Below are 25,952 nucleotides of genomic sequence, written 5' to 3' on the forward strand. Positions count from 1 at the left end.
TTTGAGCCCACTTGGTTGTATGCTAGTGTAGTGATTCTTGAACTTCAGTGATGCCATAACAGCCTGGCGAACTTGCTAAAATATAGATTGCTGGACCCTATCCCCAGTTTCTGACTAAGTACTTCTAAGCAGGGCCCCAAGATTTTCATTTTTAACAAGTCCCCAAGTGATGCTGTTTCTGTTGCTATTGGTTTGGGGATCCCATTTGGAGAACACTACTGCAGATGATTCCAATGTTTGAGAGCCACTTAGGTGAGCGGCATGTAAAGCTATGTTTTTCAGTTAGAAGCAGGGATGCAGCAGTCATGTAGGAACCTTCTGGAACCTATGTTTTCACTTCTACCCTAACTCTCATCTCAAACCAGCACTTTCTGATATGTCTCTTTGAACCTTTCTTTTGGAAACATTGCTTTAAAGATCTTCCCAAGAATGATGCCTCAGTACTAAATAGGCACTGCTAGGTGTTCTCAGAGACCATCATCTTAAATAATTCACGTGGACATTCCTTAGTCTTTAGGTATGTTAGGTCAGTCTAGGCTTTTTCAGTGAACCTTTCCAATAATCCTGCCATCAAAATCTAGGCAGGCCTATCTGGCTAGGTGTATGTTGGGCAGGATTCTGAAGATCTTACCTTGTTCTAAAAGGTGAAGGTAGCAGGTTATGTTGTAACACCAGTTTCATGAGAGAACATTGTCCTCAGATTTCAAGTGTACTTCAGTTTCTCATATCGGTATAATTGACCTCAAGAACTCAGATTTTTCCAAATCCCTCAGAGTTCAATGTACCACGGACTCTACTTCCTCTAATGACCAGTGTAGTTGCTGAATCCCTTTTGTGAAAGTAATGAATGAGGTGCTCTCGTTTCTTGCTGCCAGTGCCCTCGCATTGCATGGGTACCATCTGGCTCTGGTTGGATAGAGGGGTTTGTATATGTGACATGCAGAACCTCCCTGCAAGGAAACATCATTTTTTTCTGACCATAATATCTACCCTTGTAGAGTCCAGAGCAAGAGAAAAAGTACATCAAGGAAATCTCTCTGGTCTCTTTGCTTTGAGTGCTTTGTCATTTCAGGGCCTGCTCTTCTCAGCAGGTAGGTCAGGAGATTAATAGACAGTTTGGACTGCAGTTTCTGGTGCTGAAGCACCCAGGCTGAAAGAATTATTTAGCCCTCAAAGTAAAACCAGAGTATATAACGGTGGCTAGATAGAGACCTTTGGCAGAAAGATAATTTTGTAAAACTATGTGTTCTCTTCCTTGCTAGCCTGTTATGAATATTTAGTGCACATTATTATTTTGTTAACAGACGCCTACTAGTGGCTTCTCTTATTATTATTGGCATTATTATTGTTACGGTTATTAGTGGAGATGTAGCTCTCCTTAAAGAGAAATTAAAGAAACCTAACTTTAAGGTGCTGTAGCTTTTTCATTGTGTTTTCCAACTAAGGTATGCTCTTTAGCACTACTATCATTGTCCTTTGGATCTAGGTGAAGGATGCTACCCGAAAGATTGCAAAGGCCTTTGCCATCTCTGGTCCATTCAACGTCCAGTTTCTTGTCAAAGGAAACGACGTCTTGGTAAGAAATGCCAAGGTGCTTGAGAGAACACCACGGCTGTGTCAGCTTATGTCGGTCTGTGTCCCTCTGGTAATCTTCTCCATGAGCACAATCACAGAGCAACTGAGACTCCTGCTGCAATTTGTGTCTGAGTGTGGGTTGTTGCACAGCATATAATGCCTGCCTTGTTTGAAGACACAGGCCCTTGGTGGCACTGATCTGTCAGTCACAGTTACATAAAGCACTCTGATCTGCTGAGAAAGAAGATCACTGTCTGCCCTCTACAGTGTAGTATAGATGGACACAGTGACTGTCATAAAATAATCTGAATATGTAGAATGGTCACAAATTACTTGCACTGAGGTTTTAGATCCTGTTTACCAAAAGTAGTTAAATCAACTAGACTAGTCTTTTTTTTTTTTTTTAATGCTTTTATTTATTTTTGAAACAGAGAGAGACAGAGCATGAGCAGGGGAAGGGCAGAGAGAGAGGGAGACACAGAATCTGAAGCAGGCTCCAGGCTATGAGCTGTCAGCACAGAGCCCGACGCGGGGCTTGAACTCACGGACTGTGAGATCATGACCTGAGCTGAAGTCGGATGCTTAACTGACTGAGCCACACAGATGCCCCTACACTAGTCTTAATTAATTTAATGTAACCAATCAGTAACCGCTATTGGTTCAGCATCTACTACGTGAAGGCATAAGGTGGTAATAACAATGTGTAAACAACAGTCTCTGCTTTCAAAGATATTCAGTGTGGTGAGGACTGGGAAGAAGAGGACTTTGCAGATAACTGTAACACAAGTTAGAGTATAACTTGTGGGAGGAATGTGCAAATCGATGGTATTGGAGTCCCAGAACAGAGAGAGCATGTCTGCTAGCTTGTGTGTGTGTGTGTGTGTGTGTGTGTGTGTGTGTGTGTATGCACATGTATGTGCCCACACATGTATCTGGGTGCCATATACCTGGTTTGAGGTGGATTTCAAAGAAGATTTTATATTTTAAACTGGATCTTAAAGAATAGCTGGAATATTGACAAGTAAAGGAAGGTAGAGAGGACATTACACATAGAACATCTAAGAGAAAATTTGGCATATTTTAGGAGATAGTGACTAGTTAGCGAAATTATTTTTCTAGGGAAATAGTGGAAGGTAAACTTAGAACGTAAAAATGGGGTCAGGGAAATGGTATAAGATAATGTAGAGAGGTATATATTGAAGCAAGGGAATAGAAGGCCTTCAAGGACTAGAGTTTAATTTGATGGCCAGTGGAATCCCAGTGAAGGCTTTTTGGTAGGGATGTGGCATTATCTGAGCTCTGCATTGAAATCTATCAGCAGTGTGTGGGGATGAAATTGTGGAAAGTAGATGAAAAAAAGTCAGAATTCAAAGATAGTGACTAAAAAGAAAATGGTTAGCAAAAGTACAAGCAGTGGGAAGAGAAGTCAGAGGCTGGCAAAACAAGAGCTGGGTCCCAGTGAAAAACAACTAGAACCCAAGTGGCAGGGAGAATATTTATATTGCCATTGGCTCTCAACATCCTCTTATTTTTTTTTTAATTTTGTCATGTCTCCAGGTGATTGAGTGTAACCTGAGAGCTTCTCGATCCTTCCCCTTTGTTTCCAAAACACTGGGGGTAGACTTCATTGATGTGGCCACCAAAGTGATGATTGAAGAGAACATTGATGAGAAACCTCTTCCAACATTGGACCATCCCATAATTCCTGCTGACTATGTTGCAATTAAGGTAACATTAACAAAATCTATTAGTCATTTTTTTTAAGTTTCAAGGAAATTAAAGGAAAAATTTTTCATCAAAAATAATTTCAAGGGGTGCCTGGTTGGTTTAGACAGTAAGAGCATGCAACTCTTGATCTGGTGGTCGTGAGTTCAAGCCCCACGCTAGATGTGGAGCTTACTTAAAACATTTTTTTTAATAAAGTAAAAAAAAAGATCTTGACACTTCATGAACCTTCTAACTAAAGTGCTGGACTAGGGATTTACGATGTTTCCTTTGAATAACACGATGCAGTTGCACCACAGACAACTTTATATGAACTTTTATCCATTTCAAAAATTAAAAAAAAAAATCATTTAGAATTGCATAACTTGAAAACCAACTAGCTGAGTGAATTATAAACGATATTAATGTGGCTCATAGTGATGGTGTCAGTTTAGTTGGTAAACAGCAATTCTGGACATATTTTGTTAGGACAAGGCTTGAATCGTGCCCCTTTTGAGCTATGCCAAGGCTTCAGGAATGCAGGGATCTTGGAAATTGTTACTCCGTGGTGTTGGTTAAATTCTAACTACCTTGGCCACCTTGACTAGTCTCTACTTTCTTCAGCGGCACAATATTTCCACTTGAAAAGTTGAAATAGCAGTTGCTATTCATGGTGGTGCCATGTAGGTCATGAAATTGATGGCACCTTTATGAAGATTGACCAGAAAAATTTAAGATTTGTTCACTAATTTCCAATATATATGTATATTCCTAAAAATACATTAATAACAAAGCCATTGTGCTCCTTTAGATGTATCAGTATGCTCATGCACAGAGTATTTATTTATTTTTTTTATTTTTAATTTTCTTCGAGACAGTACATGTGCACACATGCACAAGCCAGGGAGAGGCAAAAGGAGAGGGAGAGAGAGAGAGAGAGAGAGAGAGAGACAGAGACAGAGAGAGAGAGAGAGAGACAAAGAGAGACAGACAGACAGAGAGAGAGAGAGAGAGAGAGAGAATTCCAGTCAGGCTCCATGCTCAGCACAGAGCCCATCACAGGGCTTGATTCTATGACCCTGGGATCATGACCGAGCCAAGTCAAGAGTCAAATACTTAACCAACTGAGCCACTCAGGCGCCACCCCAATGCACAGAATATTTATAATTATGACCTTTACTTCATGGGGCAAGTATGAAGATTAGTGAGATATTATATAAATATATTTAAATATTTTAGAAAAAGCATACGATGGGGCTCCTGGGTGGCTCAGTTGGTTAAGCGTCCGACTTCGGCTCAGGTCATGATCTCACGGCTCGTGAGTTTGAGCCCCGCGTCGGGCTCTGTGCTGACAGCTCAGAGCCTGGAGCCTGTTTCAGATTCTGTGTCTCCCTCTCTCTCTCTGACCCTCCCCCGTTCGTCCTCTGTCTCTCTCTGTCTCAAAAGTAAATAAACGTTTAAAAAAAAAAAAAAAAGAAAAAGCATACGATGAAATTAACTTATATTGTGTGATGTATTTTTGTGATATTTACATTCTTTGGATGCCTTCAAAAGATTGCCATTCCTATATGTACTAGTGACCTCAACCATAATTGTGTTATAGCTGAGACCAACTTCTGACATTTACAGTGGAAGCTTTAAGTTGAAACTATAAATCAAAAAATATTTATTGATCTTACTTAACTCAATAATTTAGGATGCCTTGGGTTTTATAGTGCATTATTATATTGGGGACGGGTAGCACTTTATTCCTGGAGACTAATGACATGGCATAAATTGTTAAAGCTTTCAGTAGGAATTATACATAAGTAAAAATACATAGGACTATACATAGGTACAAATACATAGGATTTTTTTTGTTTGAGACCAATAAGTAGAAGGCCCTGAAAAATATTTTTCCACTGGTAATTTATATATGAATTTCAATTTCATGTTTCTTTATTCATAGACAAGATATATACATACAATCACACACATCTGTGTATGAAACAATTGCCAGCTAAAAATGGTGTTGAGAGATAGGTATGCATTTTTGAAAATGCACTGTATCTTTCAGTTTACAGCTTTCCTAATTACATTTATATGAGTCTTGACTTCTTTTTAAATTTTTATTAGTGTTTATTTATTTTTGAGAGAGAGTGAGACAGAGCACAAGTGGAGGAGGGGCAGAGAGAGAGAGGGAGTCATAGAGTCTTGAAGCAGGCTCCAGGCTCTGAGCTGTCAGCTCAGAGCCCAACACGGGGCTCGAACTCGCGAACCATGAGATCATGACCTGAGCCGAAGTTGGATGCTTAATCGACTCAGCCACCCAGGCGCCCCATATGAATCTTGACTTCTTAAAAAAGAATTACTTGTCTGTGCTGACAGCTCAGAGCCTGGAGCCTGCTTCGGATGCTGTATCTCCCTGTCTCTCTGCTCCTCCCCCGCTCATGCTCTGTCTCTCTCTTTCTCTCTCTCTCTCTCTCTCTCTCTCTCTCCTTCAAAAATAAATAAAAACATTAAGAAAAATTAAAAAAGAAAGAACTACTTATTTATAGTCACTCTTAACATAGGCCTAGTGAGGTGGGTGGATGTCAACAGATGAGGGTACAGAGAAGCTGGAGTGCAGAAATGTATAATAACTTGACTAAGAATGACGTAGTGAAAGGACCCTGAACTAGAACTCCCAGGAGAATTTAGAAGGGTGCCAGAGTCAAAGGAAAAATAGTCCAGACTAGACAAATGGGTATATCAAGGAACAAGAATTAGGTTCTTAGTGAATTGCACTGATAAAATAATTGAAAAGGAAACACTCCTATCTATGTTCTAGTTCATATGAGAGTTCTGGGCCAAAGTGGTTCCGAAGCAGAATGTTTTCAAAGCTTTTTAAGAGGTGTCAACAACAGTTTCATGCTTTAGAAGTCATCTTACAGACAGACATTTCTGGCATGGTTGCTTGTTGCAAGTTCAAATGATCAGAAAAAGAAGAGGAATGTTTCAAAAGCCTACCAAGAAAAAAAATGTGTTTGAACTCTGTGTTTGGGGAAACCAATGCCCAGTAGACTTTGTTTGAATTCACTCCAATAAGAATATGTGTAGGCCAGATTAGAAACACTGGCCTAGACTGGTCACAGGGGCCCTATTTACAGAAATAATTTGTGATTATTTAACCCAAGTTTTTGGCCAAGAGCTCAAGAAATTCTTGGAACAGAGTTTTAAAGCTATTTTTCAAGTCAGATGCTTGGACCAAAGAAAGTTTTTACGTGTCTACCATAGCCTAAATGAATCCTATGAGAGACGGTTCGTTCACTAAATATATTTATCCTCTCTTATTCCTTTTATACCTTTCTCTCACATATTTTTCCTCCCCATTGTTTCTGACAGGCTCCAATGTTTTCTTGGCCCCGGTTGAGGGATGCTGACCCCATTCTGCGATGTGAAATGGCTTCCACTGGAGAGGTAACTAGTTAATGATCCTTGAACACTTTCATTAAAAGATTTCATACTTTGAAATCCATGGTTTTATGATCTGAATATAATGCAGTAAGTAAGCTATTAAGAAGTAAGGGGAATGCAAACTTCTGTTATCAGAGTAAGTCTGAAAGGGCCTAAGATTTTTCAGCTAAAGAAAAATCTTGTACTTTTATGGACCAGAGTTTAAATTTTCACCTATATTTGACTTGTGAATACAATATACGTGTTCCTAACTCATTTCCACATTACACATTGCAGCACAGCTTCCAAATATTTCTTTAGATGTCTAAGTAGATATCTCCTGGGTATTTCTGCTTTATTTTAAGGTCTCTGTGTAATAGTACTTCCCACCCTCACCCCTCATCCACTTGCTACTATGAAATTAGATCGTTGGATTTTTACTAGCAATATGTAGAATGATTGTACAGCATTAAAAAGATCATGGGCTTAAACACTGTGGAATCTGTAGATAAATGCAAAAATCCCAGAACAACTTTCAAAGCAACTTTAACCTCCTGGGGATTATCTAAAACCTATAATGGGATTGGCCACTGGATGTCCCTCTTCACTTGTGTTGGGACTCTTGTCGGCTGAAGGTTTCTTTAAGAATGTGAACTGTGTTTCTTGTAAAGAGCTGTCAGATTCTAGAGAGTTCCCTACATGTCAGTGTCAGGACATTTTATGAATCACCTAGCCCATGACAGACTTACTAGCTACAACCTTCAGATTCTCATCAGTGCACATCAGAGTGGCAACATCAGACTGTGAGGCATCCTTGTTTTTTTGCTATTAAGGAACACCTGAAAGGAGAAAAATATTTAATTGCAATACATACGTGATGTTTTATATGGTTGCCTGGTTACGAGCAGCATCTGTGCCAAGAAGGCAAGTGAGACAGGATGGCAGGCAGTGAGGAATAAATGGCTATCTTGTTTGTATTTGGATTAGAGATTACCTTCTTTTAGCTCCTTTGCTGCTACGTTTAATTTAATAGTTGAGAAAACCTAACTTTAAAGTGATGGGCCTGCATTACATTTCTCAGCTGTTTAAGGAAATACCCTTCAGGTTCATCTCGATCCCATGGTTATTCAGTAGCAGGGCTGTTTTGGGCGGATCCAAGGTTCAGATCAGAAAGAGATCTGTTTTTCTTTGTGCTGTTTTCTCTAGTGCGGTAAACTTGTTTTCAATCCTATGTCCATTCTGCCTCCAGACGTACATTATTGGAGTTGTGGAAATAAGAAAATATGAAAGAATTAGAAACTCAGCTCACCTTTGTTGTATCTGTTTCAGAAGTATAGAGATCATTCTTCTTCCATGATTAGAGTCACACCTCCAAGTGTCACTGAGTGTGATGTTACAAGGTCTATTTCATACCCGAAATGAGAATAATTCTAGCTGAGTGAAATCTCAGGCTTCAAAGACATTTTCAGTGTTCAAGTGGCTTGTTGTGGGGTTGAATAAACCTTTAGCTCTTGATCTAGCTATGGGTGTTTTGTTTTCTCAGTGGCAAGGTGGGGATGGTAGTCCCAAGCTTGACTTGAATATCTGACCACGTTCTATGATTTTTTGTAGAAGATTGATGAAACCTCTTCTTTGTTGTTGTATCTGCTTTTATGATGTGATTGCCTGGTCCTATCACTAGAATTTGGGTTTCATTAACTTAGGTTGACATTACTTAAGCTAGTTGGCCATTAATTGACCAAAGAAAATGTTCACTGTTGAGTGAAAAGCAGCAGGTACTGGTGGTTGGCTGAAGGTCATAGTCATGAGAACATCCTTTTCACAGTAAGGGAGTCATTTGCTTCAAGAATGAATTTAGCCATCATCAATGTTATTTACTATAATGGTGGTTCTGTACCTGTGCCAAATGATGATATGCATGGCAGAATCTACTTCCATCATGCTCAAATATACCACTTGCTCTATAGTTATGGTGGCCATTTGACTTGTAGCTATATTGTAGCATAATTACCCTACATGAAACCTCTGCATATCCTAATATTATATGTTAGTTTGGAATTGTTTTTTGTTTGTTTGTTTGTTTGTTTGTTTGTTTTGTTTTGTTCTACCTATGGATGTGGTATTCAGAACTAGTAGCAGAGTATTTGGGTTCATTTTATGAAAATGATTTTTAAAAAAGGTCCTTTGAGATTTTCATGCATTTATTGAATTTCTCAGAAAACTTTCTCATAAGCTGTACAAAATGACTACTCACCAATTGATCAGTAGTTATGCATTTGTGCTACTGACCCATGAATTCATGCACTGTGGCATAGCATACATAACATATACTGTTATTTAAACATTAAGTCCATATTAACATTTGGTAACTCACCACATTATGGATCAGAAGCTGTGATTTGTGTCCAAATAACTCACAGTAGAATCCAGTTATGTTGCTCCATGGAGTGTTGTTGGATAGAGAAAGAATTGCTTATTCATTCATTATGCTTAATTAAAAACATAAGATACATCTGCCCCAGCCAGGCTTTTAATCCCAGGATTCAGACTGCATGGTCTTTGGGCAACTCAATAAAATCTAGCAAAGGAGTTTATGAATAAAGTGCTTTCTATTTGCATTTCTTTTTTTGGTAAGGGTTGTTGACTAGTATTGGCTTCTTTTTATTTTTTAATTTATTCCAAACAGGTGGCTTGCTTTGGTGAAGGCATTCATACAGCTTTCCTAAAGGCAATGCTTTCCACAGGCTTTAAGATACCCCAGAAAGGCATCCTGATTGGAATCCAGGTGAGTGGTTTGTGGTTGTGTGCACGCCCCTGGGCACAGGCTAGGAGTGGCTGTGTCAAGGACCTTAACTGTAGTATAAAAGAGGGGAGATTTGTTCTGTTTCACTAAAGAAAACAGCAACTAATAGAAAAACTGGACACTTGTTCTCTATATGTTCCCTGAGTTTTTCCCTTTCCCACTGCGGCAGGCAATACAAATAAGTGCATAAATAAAAAGAACAGAAAGATAAAGTCTCTAGTGAAAAGGGTATTTGTTCTGAAAAGGATCTAGGATGCCTTAAAAAGAGTCTCTTCTACTCCTTGGTTATATATGTTATAGATGTTCTGCTCCTTGTTCTTCCTCCTTAGCCCCTGAACAAATGCTTTCCATAAAGTTGGGTCTCACCTCATCTTTTTCTCTCTGTCTCTAGCTCTTGGCTTTCCCCTTTGCCAACTCATGTCTGTGGTATCCACTGTTCTATCCATAGCTGTCAACTTTAAATCCTTATCCTCAGTCATCCCATATTTCCAACAATCTCCTGTATTGTTGGACCTCTATCTGGATGTCTCAAACCCAAATACTTCCAAGCTGAAGCTATATTATCCCTTCCCAACCTCTGTTCCTTTCTTCCTTACATTGATTCATTCACATTTCAATTTCTACTATAGATCTACAACTTACGGCGGGGTTATGTCTCAATAAACTCATCACAAGTTGAAAATACCATGCATTTACTATACCTGCCCTACTGAGCATCACAGCTTAGTGTAGCCTACGTTGAAGTGTGCTCAGAACACTTCATGTCAGCCTACAGTGGGGCAGAATCATCTAACACAAAGGCTATTTGTAATAAAGTGTTAAATATCTCATGTAATTTACTGAATACTTTACTGGAAGTGAAAAGTAGAATGGTTATAAATGTATTGGCTATTTGCCCTCATGGTTGTATGGCTGACTGGGATCTGTTGCTGCCCTACATCCCAAAAGATTGACCTGCTGCACATTGCTAGCGTGGAAAAGATCAAAATTCAAAATTTGAAGTATGGTTTCTACTGAACGTGTATGGCTTTCACATGATTTTAAAGCTGAACTTTTTGAAGTTGAGGACTGCCTGTAAATGTCAAAGATCCAAAGCTGGAGAAGATGTGGGCATTATTTGAAGAATTTTCTCAGTCTGAAACTCCATGACTAATTGAAAGTTCTTGAGGATGAGTAACTTAATGGGCTTAAGAAAGTCAGCAGAGCCCACAATACACTCTGGAGGTTCTTGAAATATTATTATTTGGTAAAGTCTTCTAAGTCAAAGCAAGGTGAAATAATTATAAGAGAGCATCTTTATGCAATTAAAAGGGCATTACTGTTTTACTATGGCAAATCAAGTGGAAATCTTAGGGCAAAATGGTAGCTGGGAAACTTCTATTACTCCTTGGAATAATTATTGTAAGAATGTACAGACTGTTCTGTTTATAAATTTCCTGAAAAAATACTAAATGCTTCCCACCTGGTCATTCACTTACATTTGAGATTCGTAATTCTTGGATCATATAAAAACAATAGATGGTCTTATATATCACCCCTACTGTACTTGTAATAAGCTCAAACCCTGCATGGTTACATGAAAATTAATAACAAATATAATTCGAGCAGTACCAGGTATTCTCAAGTCAGTGGGTGATTATTATAGATACCATCTCATTAGGGTGTCTTAATATCAGTAAATTAGACTCTCGAGGCTGGATGGGTAGTGGCTTTGGAGAAGTTTCTGCAAAGAGCAACTTGGAATTTTGCTTCATAAAGATGCCAGAAGGGAGATGGTGAACAGTTAGAGCAGAGGCTAACGAAATGACTTGTAATTGTGAAGCTTAAGGGCAGTTTAGAGACACATCACACCATATGAGAGACTCATCATGTTATAAATGGGTACTCAGTCTTATTAAGTCACAAGTATGAGAATATTTTCCCAACTTCCAGTTATGGCTTAAAGTTTAATGTGAGGCCTGGGGGCATTCAGAGGAGACCATGCCCTTAGTCCCCATCTTCACAACTAATCATAATAGTGCTAACATTTTAAAATACCAGTTTAAGAAGGCAGTGATGTATAAAATTGTGCCTTGTTTGGTTCCAGGGCTTCCAGGAAATATTAAGCAAAAATTAACTTGATCCCTCTGAAGTATTTGCGTGATTTTGGCATCAGTGAACTGAATTTTTTGCTTTGTAGGGGGGAAAAGAGGGTTGTGTAGGGTAAAAAGAGTTTTCTTAATGGAATGAGGTTCTGCCCATTGAATTTTTATCTTTCAGTACATTCTGTTTTAAAGAAATCAGTGTTCCAGCAGCTACACGTGTTCTTGCAAAGAACTTTTTTCCTGCGTATAAGTGCACATGCTTGGGCTTTAGATATGTATCTCTTTTAATCACAAAGTTTAAAAAGCATATTTAAAGAAATGCTTGGTGTAAAATTATATTTAATAAAATATTTGTAGCTGTGGTAAAATCGATCGTCAGGAGGTGGACAAGAATCACTTTCTGACCTACTTAAATGGGAGGCACGGAAGAGCCGCCATTACCAGCAGCTATTGGCTGGCCCATCGTTACTATCTGGGGGATTTTCTTTGAGAGTGATTTTTAAAAACGCATAGGCATAAATTTAAGTGAACAATATGACAGAATATACTAACTAGAGATTTCATAGCTATAAAACCCACTGGGTATCTTCTTTGATAGAATGGAATGAACTCTAACGTCAGCCTTTTACCCAAACTTCATAGCAACTGTGGATGAAGTAATTAAGGTTCCATATTTTAGTATACATTGTAATTAAAAAAATAATTTTCTTTACTATGATTCAGCTTGGTCCAAATAATTTGTATAAACTCGTTTGAATATATATTTCAGAACTGACAAGGACCTAAAAAAGTACTGCTAATATATAAATGGGCATTAGGACCAGTAAATACAAAGGGATGCATTTAGTTGAGGCACTTAATAAAGTTCTAAGAAAGGAATCCACAACTGTATTTTGATTTCTTAAGATTCTCATTTGTTCAGCCTAATGCTGTGTAGACTTTTCTCACAGAAGAACGCTGGTAGCCAGCACCACTGCAGTTAATTTGCTTTATTCCTTCATGTATAAATGAGGAGGGTGGTCGATACCTGTCCCATTTATTTGAAGTAAAGGTCTTCTTTTCTCTTTATCTCCCCACCCTGCCCGAGCTTCCTGCTATGAATAGGAAGATTTAATTGAAGATACCTTAACTTATTAATATTCACAATAGGTTGCAAGAGAAAGCTGGGGGAAAAGAGAACTATGGAGGAGAGATAAAAGTAACTCTGAGCCAGGCAACATTTTTTCTTAATTTTGGTAGTTTAACACATATTATAAATAGTAAATCATTACTAACAAGTATCAGCCACTTCTCAACATTTAGTAGAGTGTGTGTGTGTGTGTGTGTGTGTGTGTGTGTGTGTGTTGTGTGTGTGTGTGTGTTGGAGGGGGAGGGCACACACATGCTAATTTGTTATATTGCAATCTTCCTAACTTCTTATTTCTCTTCTCTTTCCCACCCTACTCCTTTACACACATGGACCCTCTGTTTCTGCTCCTCCCAAAGTTAAATCCTATGGGTCGAATTACCTGGGGAATTTGAAATATTCATAACATCAATTGCATATAACTAGAACTTAAGAGGAAAAGGAATCAAGATTTAGATTTTGTCAAAGGATTCTTGTCAGCTTAACTGTTACATGCACTGGGTCTCTAACAAGAGGCTTTCCATAGGCCTAGCTCCTAACATAAGAAAGGCATAATGCAGGTTTATATGACAACAAAATCATCTTTGATTTTCCTGCAGTATTTCCAGCCTCCTTTCATCCCATCAGGATTTATTTTTAGTTGCTATGAGTAGGCAATCTGTCTTGTTTTGAAGTTTTCTGGAACACCCTTTAACAATAAATGATTTACTCTAGAGTAGATCAAGAGCGCTCACTGTTTTTCCCCCTCTGATTGGGCTATTCAGTGATGTTTGTGGAGTGGCGAGCACCATCCTGACATCTGCACTTCAGCATTGCTCAGAAACACAAAGCAAGCATTTTATTTGAAAAAGACAACTCCAAGTGACATGAATAACCTTTTATCTTCAATACAGAATCATTAGGAACAACCATAGCGTTGTAGATGCAGACGTCCCTGTAGAGTCCGCAGGCACCACACAATATTAACTTGGCTTTCTGTTCTGCAGCCAGAAGTTGGAGTAATGTGAAAATGATAATTGGAGGAAATATATATATATTTTTTTTCACTTTTAAAGGACTTTCCTTCTTATAAACATTTTCCAGGAAATAAATCAGTTTGTACTTTTCACCTTTAGTAACAAATGGTTTCTTACCCAGGTATTTTCAATCAGCTATTAAATCTGGGGCTACTCAGATGCAAGCTGACAGACGTAATTTCTTTTTGTAGAGAGGCTGTTTTATGTGTCACAAGTGTTCAATACATGTTTGATAGAAGTTTATAATGTGGTTATGAAAGCCAACACCCTAGACCAGAAGGCAGAGTGGTTCCCCGGCTGGGAACTGCCAATACTGTCATGTTGGATATTTATCTTTTCCACTTGGGGGACAGCATTGAAACAGCTCCATAATGAGGTTCTGACTGGTGTCTGCAGGTCTTAGAGGACTTGCTGACTTATTTTACTTTAAAATAGAAAAGAAAAAAAAATTACATTCTGGTACTCCTTCCTCAACATTTTTCACTGTGACTTTGGCCAAGGTTAATGCATCTTCACCTCAAATTACAAAATGAGTGAAGGATGGTTCTCCTATTCCCTCTTCCCTCCTATTCCCTCCCTATTCCTACTCCTATTCCTAAACTCCAAGTGCATCAAAATCACCTGGAGGGTTTGATAAAATGCAGATTACTGGGATTCACTCTGAGAGTTCCTGCTTCCATAGATCTGAGGCAGGGCTCAAACTTTTATATTTTAAACAAATTCCTAGGTGATGCTGATTTCCCAGGGAACTGCATTTTGAGAACCGCTGTGCTTGTGAAATGATATTTTAGACAATGGTTTCAATGTTATCACATGACCATATATTATTAGTGAGATTTTTCTTGGGGGAAAACTTAAGAAATTGAGAATGGTTCATATTATTAATGTATTCATATATTATGAATGTATTAGTTAATAAGTTGGACAAATTTATGTTGAAACTTAAAAAAATTTTTTTAAATGTTTACTTATTTTTGACACAGAGAGAAACAGAGCATGAGCAGGGGAGGGAGGGAGAGAGAGAGAGAGAGAGAGAGAGAGAGGGAGGGAGGGAGGCACAGAATCTGAAACAGGCTCTAGGCTCTGAGCTGTCAGCACAGAACATGATGCAGGGCTCGAACTCACGAACCACGAGATCATGACCTAAGCTGAAGTTGGACGCTTAACCAACTGAGCCACCCAGGCACCCCCTGTTGAATCTTCTAATGTGTTTTGGTGCTGACTTAAGTGTGTCTTGTGTTTAGCAGAAGATCACACTTCCAAATTAGAGAGATTTTTCCAAATTAGAGAGATTTGACAAAATTCAGAAGTTCATTTAGAATATTGCATGCATATTTACTGTGTTTCAAGGAACCTTAAAACTTGAAGAAAACCTAAAATGCCATCTAATTCAGTCCCTTGCTTTCCAAGCAGAATCAAACTTGAAAAATGATTGTCCTATTCTTCTGTCTAACCTGTTCTTAAAGAGACTGCCACATACCTCATTAAATTGCTCTAAAGCCATTGAGTTACTCTCTGATTTTATACTTATTTAGTTTCTTTTATTTATGTCTAGCCATAAGCTTCTTGCATCTAAGGCCTATTTCTTCCTGTCTGGTCTCAAGCAGGAGTGGAGAGCTACTATCCTGGGCATGGTTACAATTCGTGTTCTAGAAGACTGTCATGAATAACCCCTGAGCCTGCCTTAGCCGAGATTCATCCAGTTGCATTTATCTTTTCTATTTGCCAATAGTTTCCTCTCATAAAACTGCAGTTCTGGGATCGAGAGGGCCAAAATCTTAAAGAATTTTATATTTGAACACAGTCTTTGGAGTCTTTTCCTAGGATTTAGATCTGTTCTCAGAAAGCCTCTGAAAGTAAATATTAGAAGGTTTTATGGGCTGAACATTATCAAAATTGTACAAGGATCTTGATATGTTTTGTTATTGCAATTCTTAGTTTCTCTGCGACTCTGAAATAAGATAATCTCCATGATATTTTTTAGCCATGACTAATATGGTTTCTAAATAGATTATAAAACATTTACTGAAGTAACCAAATTATTTCAACTGTTTACCAACTTTTTACAAGGGAAGACAGCCAAAGTGTTTTCATTTAAGGCAGAATAGATATGTTTTTAACTGTGTATGATTTTCATATTCCAGTTAGCTCACTTAGGCATTCAAGTTAATGAAGTCAAGGTAAGGGGTTGACTCTTGGGTAGGCCACTTAGCTTTTTTTTTCCTTTCACCCTGACCACTGTCTTGCAAATACTGGCTAGTGGTCACAGGAAGGAGGTAAGCCTAGGCAGGACCTGGAAACTAGATGGGTCCAGCTGAGACTCTAGGAAGTTCACAGCAAGGGACTCTAAGAAAATATCTGAACAGTGAGAGAGAGAACATCAGGGAAGCCTGTCTGGAGGTAAAATATATGTGAGGAGGAAGTTGGCTTGTATTTGAAGTGTGACAACCAGTAGAGGAAGCCAGGCTTGGAAACTAGGGTGCAGGGACAGGAATCTAGTCTCTGACAGGTTGAAAAAATAAATATTTTAATAATAATAATAATAATTAATACTTAATGAGAACTATTAATGGACAGGTAACTGTGTTAAGCTACTGCACTAACATTTAAGTAATGTTTACTTATAAATTAACTCATCAAATACAATGACCCTGTGACACAGATAATTGTTACTATTCCCATTTAACAGATGAGGAAAGTATATCAGAGAGGTTAAGTAAGTTGCTCAAGGTCACACAGTTTGTTATAGAGCCCCAAGAAATAGATACACTACTACCTCACTGCTGTTTTAAAAATGAAGAAATCGAGATTCAAGACATTAACTTTTCTAAGAACGCACTAAAAATGAATGGGAAAGCCAGGATCTGAAATGCAGCCTAGTGTCTCCAGAGCCCATTTGTTTACTCTTTACCTTAGAATTAATGCAAAACTGAGTTCCAAATGGTTGACCTATTGCAGGGAGGTATGCGCAAGCTGCTAGGACACAGCCTAGTTACCTAAGAGCAGGACTGAGTTCGAATTCAGCAATTAGAACAGGCTGAGCAGGCAGAAGAGTCAGCAATGCTGACCTAGTATTGATCGCCTAACCCAGCTGTCCTTAAATTCCCCCTGACCAGAGGAAGCATCTGTGTAGGGCTGGGGCGGATCTTAATATGCAGACAGAGACTAAGTGGACTAAGTAGAGAGTGGAAGAATTTGAGGGCAAGGTGAAAAGTAAGACTGTAGAGAGCAAGACAACGTGGGTGTAATCTCATTTATACGGGGAAATGAGAACTCATACTCACTATAGGAGAGCTAAAGGATCAAACTTGTCACTTTTGAATATCAAGCACCTGACAACATAGGGACTTGCCTTTTACAGTGTCCCGCCCAAGAGAATACCATACATATGACTCAATAAAGAGCAATATATCCAGAAAGTGAATTTTGTTAATTTCTTTTCATTGCAGCAATCATTCCGTCCCAAATTCCTTGGTGTGGCTGAACAATTGCACAACGAAGGCTTCAAGGTATGTGATATTAAGTTTTTCAAGTTGTTTTCTGTAAGCATTGAAATCTATTCACAAAAGCGAATTATTAATGAATCATAGGGAATGAAATAGCTCAAAACATATTCTTTCAACTTGAGAGGTATAACTAACTTGACAGTTTCAAAACTTCAATAGAATAAAATAATTAGAAAGACTAGTTTTAAGTTCTCACAAAATTACCATAAATTCCGTAGAAGTTGCCAGCTAAAAGCTGAGAACGTTTAGTTTGCACAGAATTGGGACAAAGTTTCAGTGCATTTCCAATGTATTGTTCCTTTTTCCATTTCTTGTTTCCATATGAAGTCGTATGGAAATGACTGCAGCAGTTAAAGCCAAAACTCCTCTGCCACAAATGCCTCACACAAAGCCTGGTTCAGGAAAATAAAACAATTCCCAAGGCTCAGAGTGGGCCTATGGTCATGGAGCTTTGTTGATCTGATAACAATGAATCCTCAGCCATGAATAATTCTTCATTTTTCTCCTCTACAAAAGCAGTTACAATTGAGGTTATTAAATTTTTCCTTAGTGCAAATATTTTTAAAATATTTAAAGTGCCCATGACTCTGGACAGTGAGTCCAAATCTCTATTCATGGGATCATTGCTTCTCATATACACCATTTTCTTCTACCTTATGTTTTAAATGATATGTGTGTCCCAGTAGGCTTCTTTGCTCCATGAAAGCCTCCCCTGTGATACACTAGCTGACTTTTCCATTTTAAATGCAGCTCTTTGCCACGGAAGCGACGTCAGACTGGCTCAATGCCAACAATGTCCCTGCCACCCCAGTGGCATGGCCGTCTCAGGAAGGACAGAATCCCAGCCTCTCTTCCATCAGAAAGTAAGAACTGGGCAGAGATTTCTGAGATTACAAAATGGATAGAGGATTAACTTTGGGAACTAGTATGATGTGAATATTTCACCCTATCCTATTGCAAGTCTTCTAAAAGTCCTCTTAGCCAATTTCAGATGAATAAATCTGTGGACTATAGGAAAGTTTCATTCTCATGAACTTGGCTGTTACTGTAACACATGATGCCATATGTGTGCATGGTGATACACAGCATCTTTCAAAATATTTTCTAGTAAAGATGCTTTCCTTGATGGACACCAGGAATTCAGTAATGAGAATCACAGACATGAAGAATGTAATGAAGCACCTTATGTCTTACATTGAATTGTATCGTAGATAGATGTGAATATCAAGTGTAAGATTGACCAGCTGCATTTCACTGAGTTTGTGCATCAATAAATTAGTCAATTTATTGAGCACTTGCTGTATGCAGGAGACTACGGTGAGTGCTAGAAAAACACCATCCTTTGAATTACCTAACTTACCATTTTTTGATCAGGTTGGTTATTATGCCTTAGGCTATGTCATCATTAGGTGTTGTAAGACTTATTATTTTAGTGCACTATGTGAGCCTTCAGGAACACCATTACATCAACACTTATAGACGTATATAGCATGGGAACCTAAGAGATAATTCTCAGTTGTTCCAGGATATTACAGTCTTTTGAATGGCTACCATTTATTGGGGCTCTTAAGAAGGCATACCATTTGCTAGGGCTCTTAAGAAGGCAACCTACAAATTATTATCAAATTAGTAAAAGAAGGGCAAATTGTTCAGACCTTAGTAGACTTCCAATGATGCTATAAGCACTTGGTTAGGACTTTGTAAAACAATTAGCACTTCTTCATGCTTTTGACATTTAAATGTCTCCTGGTATGTGTAGCAACCCAGCAACAGAATGTCAAATGGGTTAATTCAAACTCAGGTGACCTGTGTTCTCATACCATTAGCTGAGAGACACTGGGAAGCAGGCAGTGAAGTGGTGGTCTGGGGGGGTGGAACAGACTTCAGTGCTGGAGAAATCACCTCCTTGTAAAATAAGTAAATATCTATCAAATTACTAACTCCTCTGGGGTGCCTGGGTGACTCAGTCGGTTAAGCTTCCGACTTCGGCTCAGGTCATGATCTCTTGGTTCATGAGTTCGAGCCCAGCATCGGGCTCAGTATCTCCCTCTCTCTCTGCCCCTCCCCTGCTCGCATTCTCTCTCTCTCTCTCCAAAATGAATAAACATTACAATCTTTTTTTAATTACCAATTCTTCTACGGATAGATAGCATTTTAAAAAGAAAAGCCTTTCCATTTAATTAGTTAGATTTTCACTAGAATTCTTTCAAGAACACAATAAAATATTGTAACCCCAAAATGAGTGTAATTTGAGCATCCATTAGTGATGGAGAAGGGCAGGTGGCCATCAACTCAGTACGACATTGACTTGAATGGCATCAGAGAACGATGACGTTAGTATTTTCAAAACTAATTATAAAATGTACATGGTCACCTGCAAACTTTTGTTTTTTGGATTATTCTTCCAGACTGATTAGAGATGGCAGCATTGACCTGGTGATTAACCTCCCCAATAATAACACTAAGTTTGTCCATGATAATTATGTGATTCGGAGGACAGCTGTTGACAGTGGTATTGCTCTCCTCACTAATTTCCAGGTATGTTCTTTTTTTTTCTCAAATAGAGCTATATGCAGGTTTTTATATCTGTGCCTTCCTGAAGCCGCTCATCAGTATCTGCACATCCCCCTTCTCCCTTTCTCGTAGCATTTAGAATGGAGTAGAATTTTTAAATAGAATCTAAAATAACGGTGCTACGATGGTGGGTCATGGCCTAACTGAGACAGTTGGTGATAAAGCAATTGAGATAATCAAAAGCCACAGATAGGCATGCTCTCCCATTAGCCATATGATTATTTTTAAAATAGAAAGTGTGGTGTGGCATGGAATAAAGATACAAACTTTTATTGAATTGTTTCTAAATGAAAGCCACCACATAAGAGCAAGATGTTAATGATAATTGAGGATCCACATATAGTGCAAACACTAGTCCAATTCACTGAAAATGATCACACGAGGTATATTTAGTTCCACTTGGATATGTCCCACCAAATGTGTCACCTACTGCAAGACTCATTAACTTTCTACCCATCATATTTTTTCCCCCTGAGTCAGTTTAACCCCCCGGGGAGTTGAGTGGCAGGGTAGGTATATTCAGGGTAAGGTCTGAGATACAGGAGAAAGTCCCAAATAGATAAAAATTTTTGTGTCCTTCATCATATGTCCCTTTGGAAATTAGGAGCAGAAACTGACCTTTCACTCGTGCTTCATTAAATGTTCATTTTCGTGTCATGTGGGTCTCTAAGCTTCCTACCCTTGTTTTCAGGTGACCAAACTTTTTGCTGAAGCTGTGCAGAAATCTCGCAACGTGGACTCCAAGAGTCTTTTCCACTACAGGCAGTACAGTGCTGGGAAAATGGCGTAGAGAAATAGACACCCAGCTCCCTCTGAAATCAACCCAAGCCACACTGTATCTAAAGGAACTGATTCCCAACTGTCTTCCACAGAGACAATACTGATACTAAACTATTTGAGTTCACTTGGTTATGCCTTAATGTTCTTTTCTTTCACGATTAAATTGTTGTCAGTCACTTTTTACAAACCTTACTTAAACTCCTTCCTAAAGAACTTGTTCTTCATGAGAATTCATCTATTTCCTAATGCCTTACTTTTGGTGGGCTACACTTAACCTACGTGCTTATTTGCAGCTAACATTTTATGGTGCTGATTAACAATGATCAAGGTAGAAAAAGTTGCTGCTCTATCTTCTGAACTATTACTATACGCACTTTCAAGACTCTATTGTCATTGCTTCTAAATAGCATCTGCCACCCTCAGGACATTTTTAACAAGGCAGAATACTATAACAATTTGTGAACATGAAATATGGATTTAATGTATGAATCCCTTCATCCTGATGTTTGTGTAATGTACCTTTTTGAAAATTATTCTCAATTATCTGGCTCATCCAGGAACATCATTATCCCTTTTTACAGTACTGAATTTGAGAAGTGACAGAGGTCTTTAACATATGGATTTCCTTAAAGGACACTGGTTTGCAGTTTTGTGTTTTGGAGTATGTCAGCAGATGGAGTATCTCAGCAGATACCGCTGAGGTGGTTTTTGTTCTTGTTTTCTTTTGGATTTTAACCTGAGCCAAGTGAAATCTTCAGACTGATGCCATGTCTCCCCACCTCCTCTCCCCTGCCAACTTTGGAATAACTTGGAAGTTAGGTCAGTTCCATTCAGATTATGGATTTCTGTTGATCTACTGAACCCTAGACTGCGCTATGAATTCCACACATTTCAAGCATAAGATCCCCATTCCTTCTGCATACAAGAAAAATCCTGCCTGCAGGGCAACCTATGTCACTTTTAAACTTTTTGTGTTATTACAAGTGCTCTAATTGTAAACTTTTAAATAAAATGCTATTAAGAGGCAATACAGTTGTATTCTTGCATTTATTTTATTTTATTTTTTTTAACATTGATATACAAAGTCAGTTCACTTCTCTGATGAAACAGGGTTTGGGGCCAGGATCACGTCACTTTCTTTTTTTCTATACAAAGCCATGTAAGATATGAATGAGCAAATTAAAATAAAAAATAATGACACCCAAACTGTTTCATTTTTTTGTTCCCCACCTTATTTATAAGTATCATTAAAATTTTTATTATGTTGTTATGTGGTTATATGTTATCTTTGATCTGGATCCTTTCAAATATCTACAAACACACACACACACACTATATATATATATATATATATATATATATATATACTATATACTATATATATAGTGTATATATATATACACTATATATATAGTGTGTGTATATATATATATATATATATATATATATATATATGTAATAAACATTTAAACAAATGCCTTGCAAAACACAGAGAGAAATACTTGAACCCCAACAGAGAGGCTGCTCCATATTGCCTGCCGGAGATAGTGCTAAGGGCCACAGTGAAGCCATACCTCAGAAATACCGCCTAAAATGAGGCTTTGTGAAGGTCCTAAGATAATGATGACATAATAGCTTCTATCCCTTCGGTCTCACCCTACAGTCAAGGAATCACCACTTGATATAGATCTACATGAGGGCTTTTCAAATTCGTTTTCTCCTTATTTCCTCCTTGTTACCACTGTGGTTGAGACTTTCCTTACTTCTTCCCTCTAATATTGAAATAATGTACTCCCTGAGCATCCCTTCATTCATTTGCCTGAAAATACTTAGTGCAGTGTCTCCAAGGGTTGGTGTTGGATATACCATTATCCCTCCTCCTGTCATTCTAGTACTTCTCTGATACTATACCACTTATCACACCACCATAATAACTAGCATCATGGGGTATATGCTATTCCTCAAGCAGTTCTAAGCACTTAACATGATTTAACCCATTTAATCTTCAAAATATCCCTATGAGTGGGTGCCGTCATCTCCACATTACAAATAAATGGAGGCAAACAAAAGTTAAGTAACATTCCCAAGGTCACACAAAATGCAGTCTCGCTTGTATGTCTTATAATGGAGACAAACATGTAAAAATAATACGTTTCTCACACTGAAGACAGACTTAACTTGCCTGCAGAGATCAGGGAAAGGCTTTTCTGGGGAGATGGCCTCCTGTTGTCTTGAACAGCGTGTCATAGTTCCCCAGGCAGACTGAAGGATGAGGGCAACCACTGGAGGAAATTACAAGTAATTTGGTATGACTGGAGCTCAGGGTATGTGTGGAGAAAGCAAGGGGCAAAAGCAGAGGTTGGACTCTTGGTTATGCATGTTTAAGCCACATGTAAGTTTAAAAAAAAATTAATGTTTATTTTTGAGAGAGAGAGAGACAGAGTGCAAGTGGGGGAGGGGCAGAAAGAGAGGGAGACACAGAATCCAAAGCAAGCTCCAGGCTCCGAGCTGTCAGCACAGAGTGTGACACAGGGCTTGAGCTCACGAACTGCGAGACCATGACCTGAGCCGAAGTGGGATGCTTAACTGAATGAGCCATCCAGGCACCCCCACATGTAAAGTTTAAAAATATTGTTTGTAAGTAATTTTGGTCCTAAAAAATTGTAAAAATAGGGGCACCTGGGTGGTTTGTTTAGTTGGTTGAGTCTGACTCGATTTCAGCTCGGGTCATGAATCCAGGGTGATGGGATTGAGACCCTCACCTGGTTCTGCCCTGAAGATGGAGACTGCTTAAGATTCCCTCTCTCAATCTCTCTCTCTCTCTCTCTCTCTCTCTCTCTCTCTCTCCCTCTGCCCCTCTCCTCTTGTGAGTGCTTGCTCTCTCTAAAAAAAATTGCAAAAATAATTGTACACTCTACCCAGATATACCTATTGGTAATATTTTACCTCATTTACTTTTCTTCTGTTTTTTTTTTTTTTTTTTTTTAAGTAAGCTCTATACCTAACATGGGTCCTGAACTCATGACCCTGAGATTGTTACAAGCTATATTAACTGAGCCAGACAGGCACCCCTATTATTACTTTACCATCTGTCTATTATCTATCTATCTATCTATCTATCTATCAGCTATCTATCATCTATCTACATATCAATCATCATCAGTCTCTATCTAACACGCACACAGAGGAAGGAAAAAGTACACTTCAACTAAAAGTAATCAGGTTGCTAGAGACCAGTTTAGAAATGTAACTCATATTTTGTTGAAATTACTAAACATTTGAATTAATAGTTAAGATTTGTACTGTGGGACTTTAATAAATGTTCTTACTTTTTATATTAATTTGAACAGGCTATTTGTAAAATACAGTAAGATGAGAAGAGTAATAATAATGAATCAAACGGCATTGTTCCTAAATAAAGCCCATATTTTTGTTGGTGAAATAAAGGGTCTTTGGAAAACAGAAGACAAGATATGTATTCTCTCCCTTGTGCTGATATGAAATTACATTAGTTTTTGTGTTTGTTAACTTTATGTTTTCTAATGTTTCACACTTAAGATTTAAGTACACGTAAACCATGCAAAATTGAGAGCTTTAGTCGGAAGAGGGAAATGCAAGAAAACGGAAGCAGATTTGTGTTCAGATTTGGCAAGGTTTTGTCCTTTTGGAACATTTTTATTCTTTCATATAAACAGGTTAACACAATGTTTAAAAGTCTGAATCTGTTATACATCACAAGTGCAGACAACATAGGAGCTATGTCTGTGGAGCTGAATAGAAAATCGAAGTCGCTTTTCCCATACGGAGAATTTAATAGCAGGCAAGGGGGACCAGCTGAACTGGGTGGGGAGAAAGGAGCTCAGCCAGCTTGTGGAATGAAGAAGAGGAATAAAGAATGATTCGTTTATAGATTTAGGATTTTATGGCTTTGGAAAGGTAGGTAGAATATTTTAACTGTACTTCTGTCCAACTTTCCTCTTAAACAGCATTCCTCCTGGAAACTTTTAAAAACAGCTACACCATTCATTTATCTCAACAGCTGGAGGTACTTGAACTTCAGCTTCTACAGTGTCCACAGCCTCTTGAACAATGAAAGTGGAAATTATCAGAGAAACAAACCATGGCTGAATGCAGTGAAGTGCTCTGTAATTACACACCAGTATTACTACATGACTGCTGGTGCCCGCCTCCCCTCCCCCCCCGCAGGCACAGGTGCCATAAATGCTCACAGACACCCAATCAAATCTACAAAGACCTTTCATTACGTATCATTTGAGACACTCTTAGCTTGAAAAAGACTAGCTCAACTTTCCCTTCTTTCTCTTACTGCTTCTTTTCCCTTTGTTCTTATACATAAAAATTCCATTTTCCTAATGAATATTACTGTGTTATTTTATGAGAAGTTGGTGCAGTTGGTGAGAGTGGAGGTAATGTGGCAGGGGGGAAGAATGTCTATCCTCCTCCCAAGTGGCTCCCAGGGCTCTGTGAAAAATTGGTAATAATCGTCCCCACTTCTCTTGTGCATAATGTAGGGTACAAGGGTTCCAGAAAGAGTTTAAGTACCTACAGCTGTTGTGATCAATGCAGTAATGAGGAAAAAAAAAACCTCAGCAAGTCAAAATTAGCACCATTTGTGCATGCTTCTTGTGGCTTAAAGATCATTTTTTGAGTCTTTACAACTTTCATTTTATAAAGGACTTGTAGCCACAAAGAAAACTATTGATTGTTGACCAAAACAAAACAAAAAAAATAGGCTTTTCTAGTAGTATTAAAGGTCCACTTTCTCTCTCCTGAAACTACCAGCCTAGCTAATTGCTTCTCTAAGGTGTTCCCTAGAAGAATCACACGAACCACAGAGAAGTGCTTTTGTTCATCAAAGGAAGCAACATCAGGAGTCTCACAAAAAAGTCAAAGATGCTGTGTCTCCAAATGACAATTTCCCACACAAGTGTGGTGCTGTTGGCAGCCATAATGAAGTCAGACATGATATCAACATGCAGAAATGGGAGAGAATCCAACACGCTCAAAACATATTAAAGAAGAGAAATCACTTGAAAAATGTATGTATTTTATTAATAAAAAGATTCATTCTAATGGCCAGTATCTAGATAACTATATTTTCCTTTCTGAAATTTAAGTGCATTTGGTAATCTCTTTCATAGTCTCTTTTCTACCTCCCTTTGCAAGATCCTAAAGAGTGAAATATGGCAGGACTTTGAGGTCTTTAGCATAACAGAAATATTCTGGTAAGTGTTTTCCATAACTCTTTACAAATTTCTACATAGAAAAACTGCAAATGCAATTTATATGAAATGATTTAAATTGTAACATTTATTTTAATCTCTCCATTCAAGACGATTTATATATGGA

At 38.3% G+C, this 25,952-nt stretch overlaps 1 protein-coding gene across 1 annotated transcript in view; it reads left to right on the forward strand.

The window, feature by feature from the left end:
- The window catches only part of CPS1 (carbamoyl-phosphate synthase 1), a 127,453-nt gene extending 105,843 nt beyond the window's left edge, over nt 1-21,610 (forward strand). Inside the window, exons 31-38 of the mRNA XM_042950028.1 lie at nt 1,487-1,576; nt 3,133-3,303; nt 6,643-6,717; nt 9,380-9,478; nt 17,172-17,231; nt 17,979-18,091; nt 19,637-19,766; nt 20,494-21,610. Coding sequence (XP_042805962.1) covers nt 1,487-1,576; nt 3,133-3,303; nt 6,643-6,717; nt 9,380-9,478; nt 17,172-17,231; nt 17,979-18,091; nt 19,637-19,766; nt 20,494-20,592 — 837 coding nt within the window. The 3' untranslated portion in view covers nt 20,593-21,610. The remainder of the gene's footprint in view (nt 1-1,486; nt 1,577-3,132; nt 3,304-6,642; nt 6,718-9,379; nt 9,479-17,171; nt 17,232-17,978; nt 18,092-19,636; nt 19,767-20,493) is intronic.
- Nucleotides 21,611-25,952: the final 4,342 nt, after the last annotated feature.

This window comes from Panthera leo, chromosome C1 (genome assembly GCF_018350215.1).
Source record: "Panthera leo isolate Ple1 chromosome C1, P.leo_Ple1_pat1.1, whole genome shotgun sequence".
NCBI classification, from domain to species: Eukaryota; Metazoa; Chordata; class Mammalia; order Carnivora; family Felidae; genus Panthera; species Panthera leo.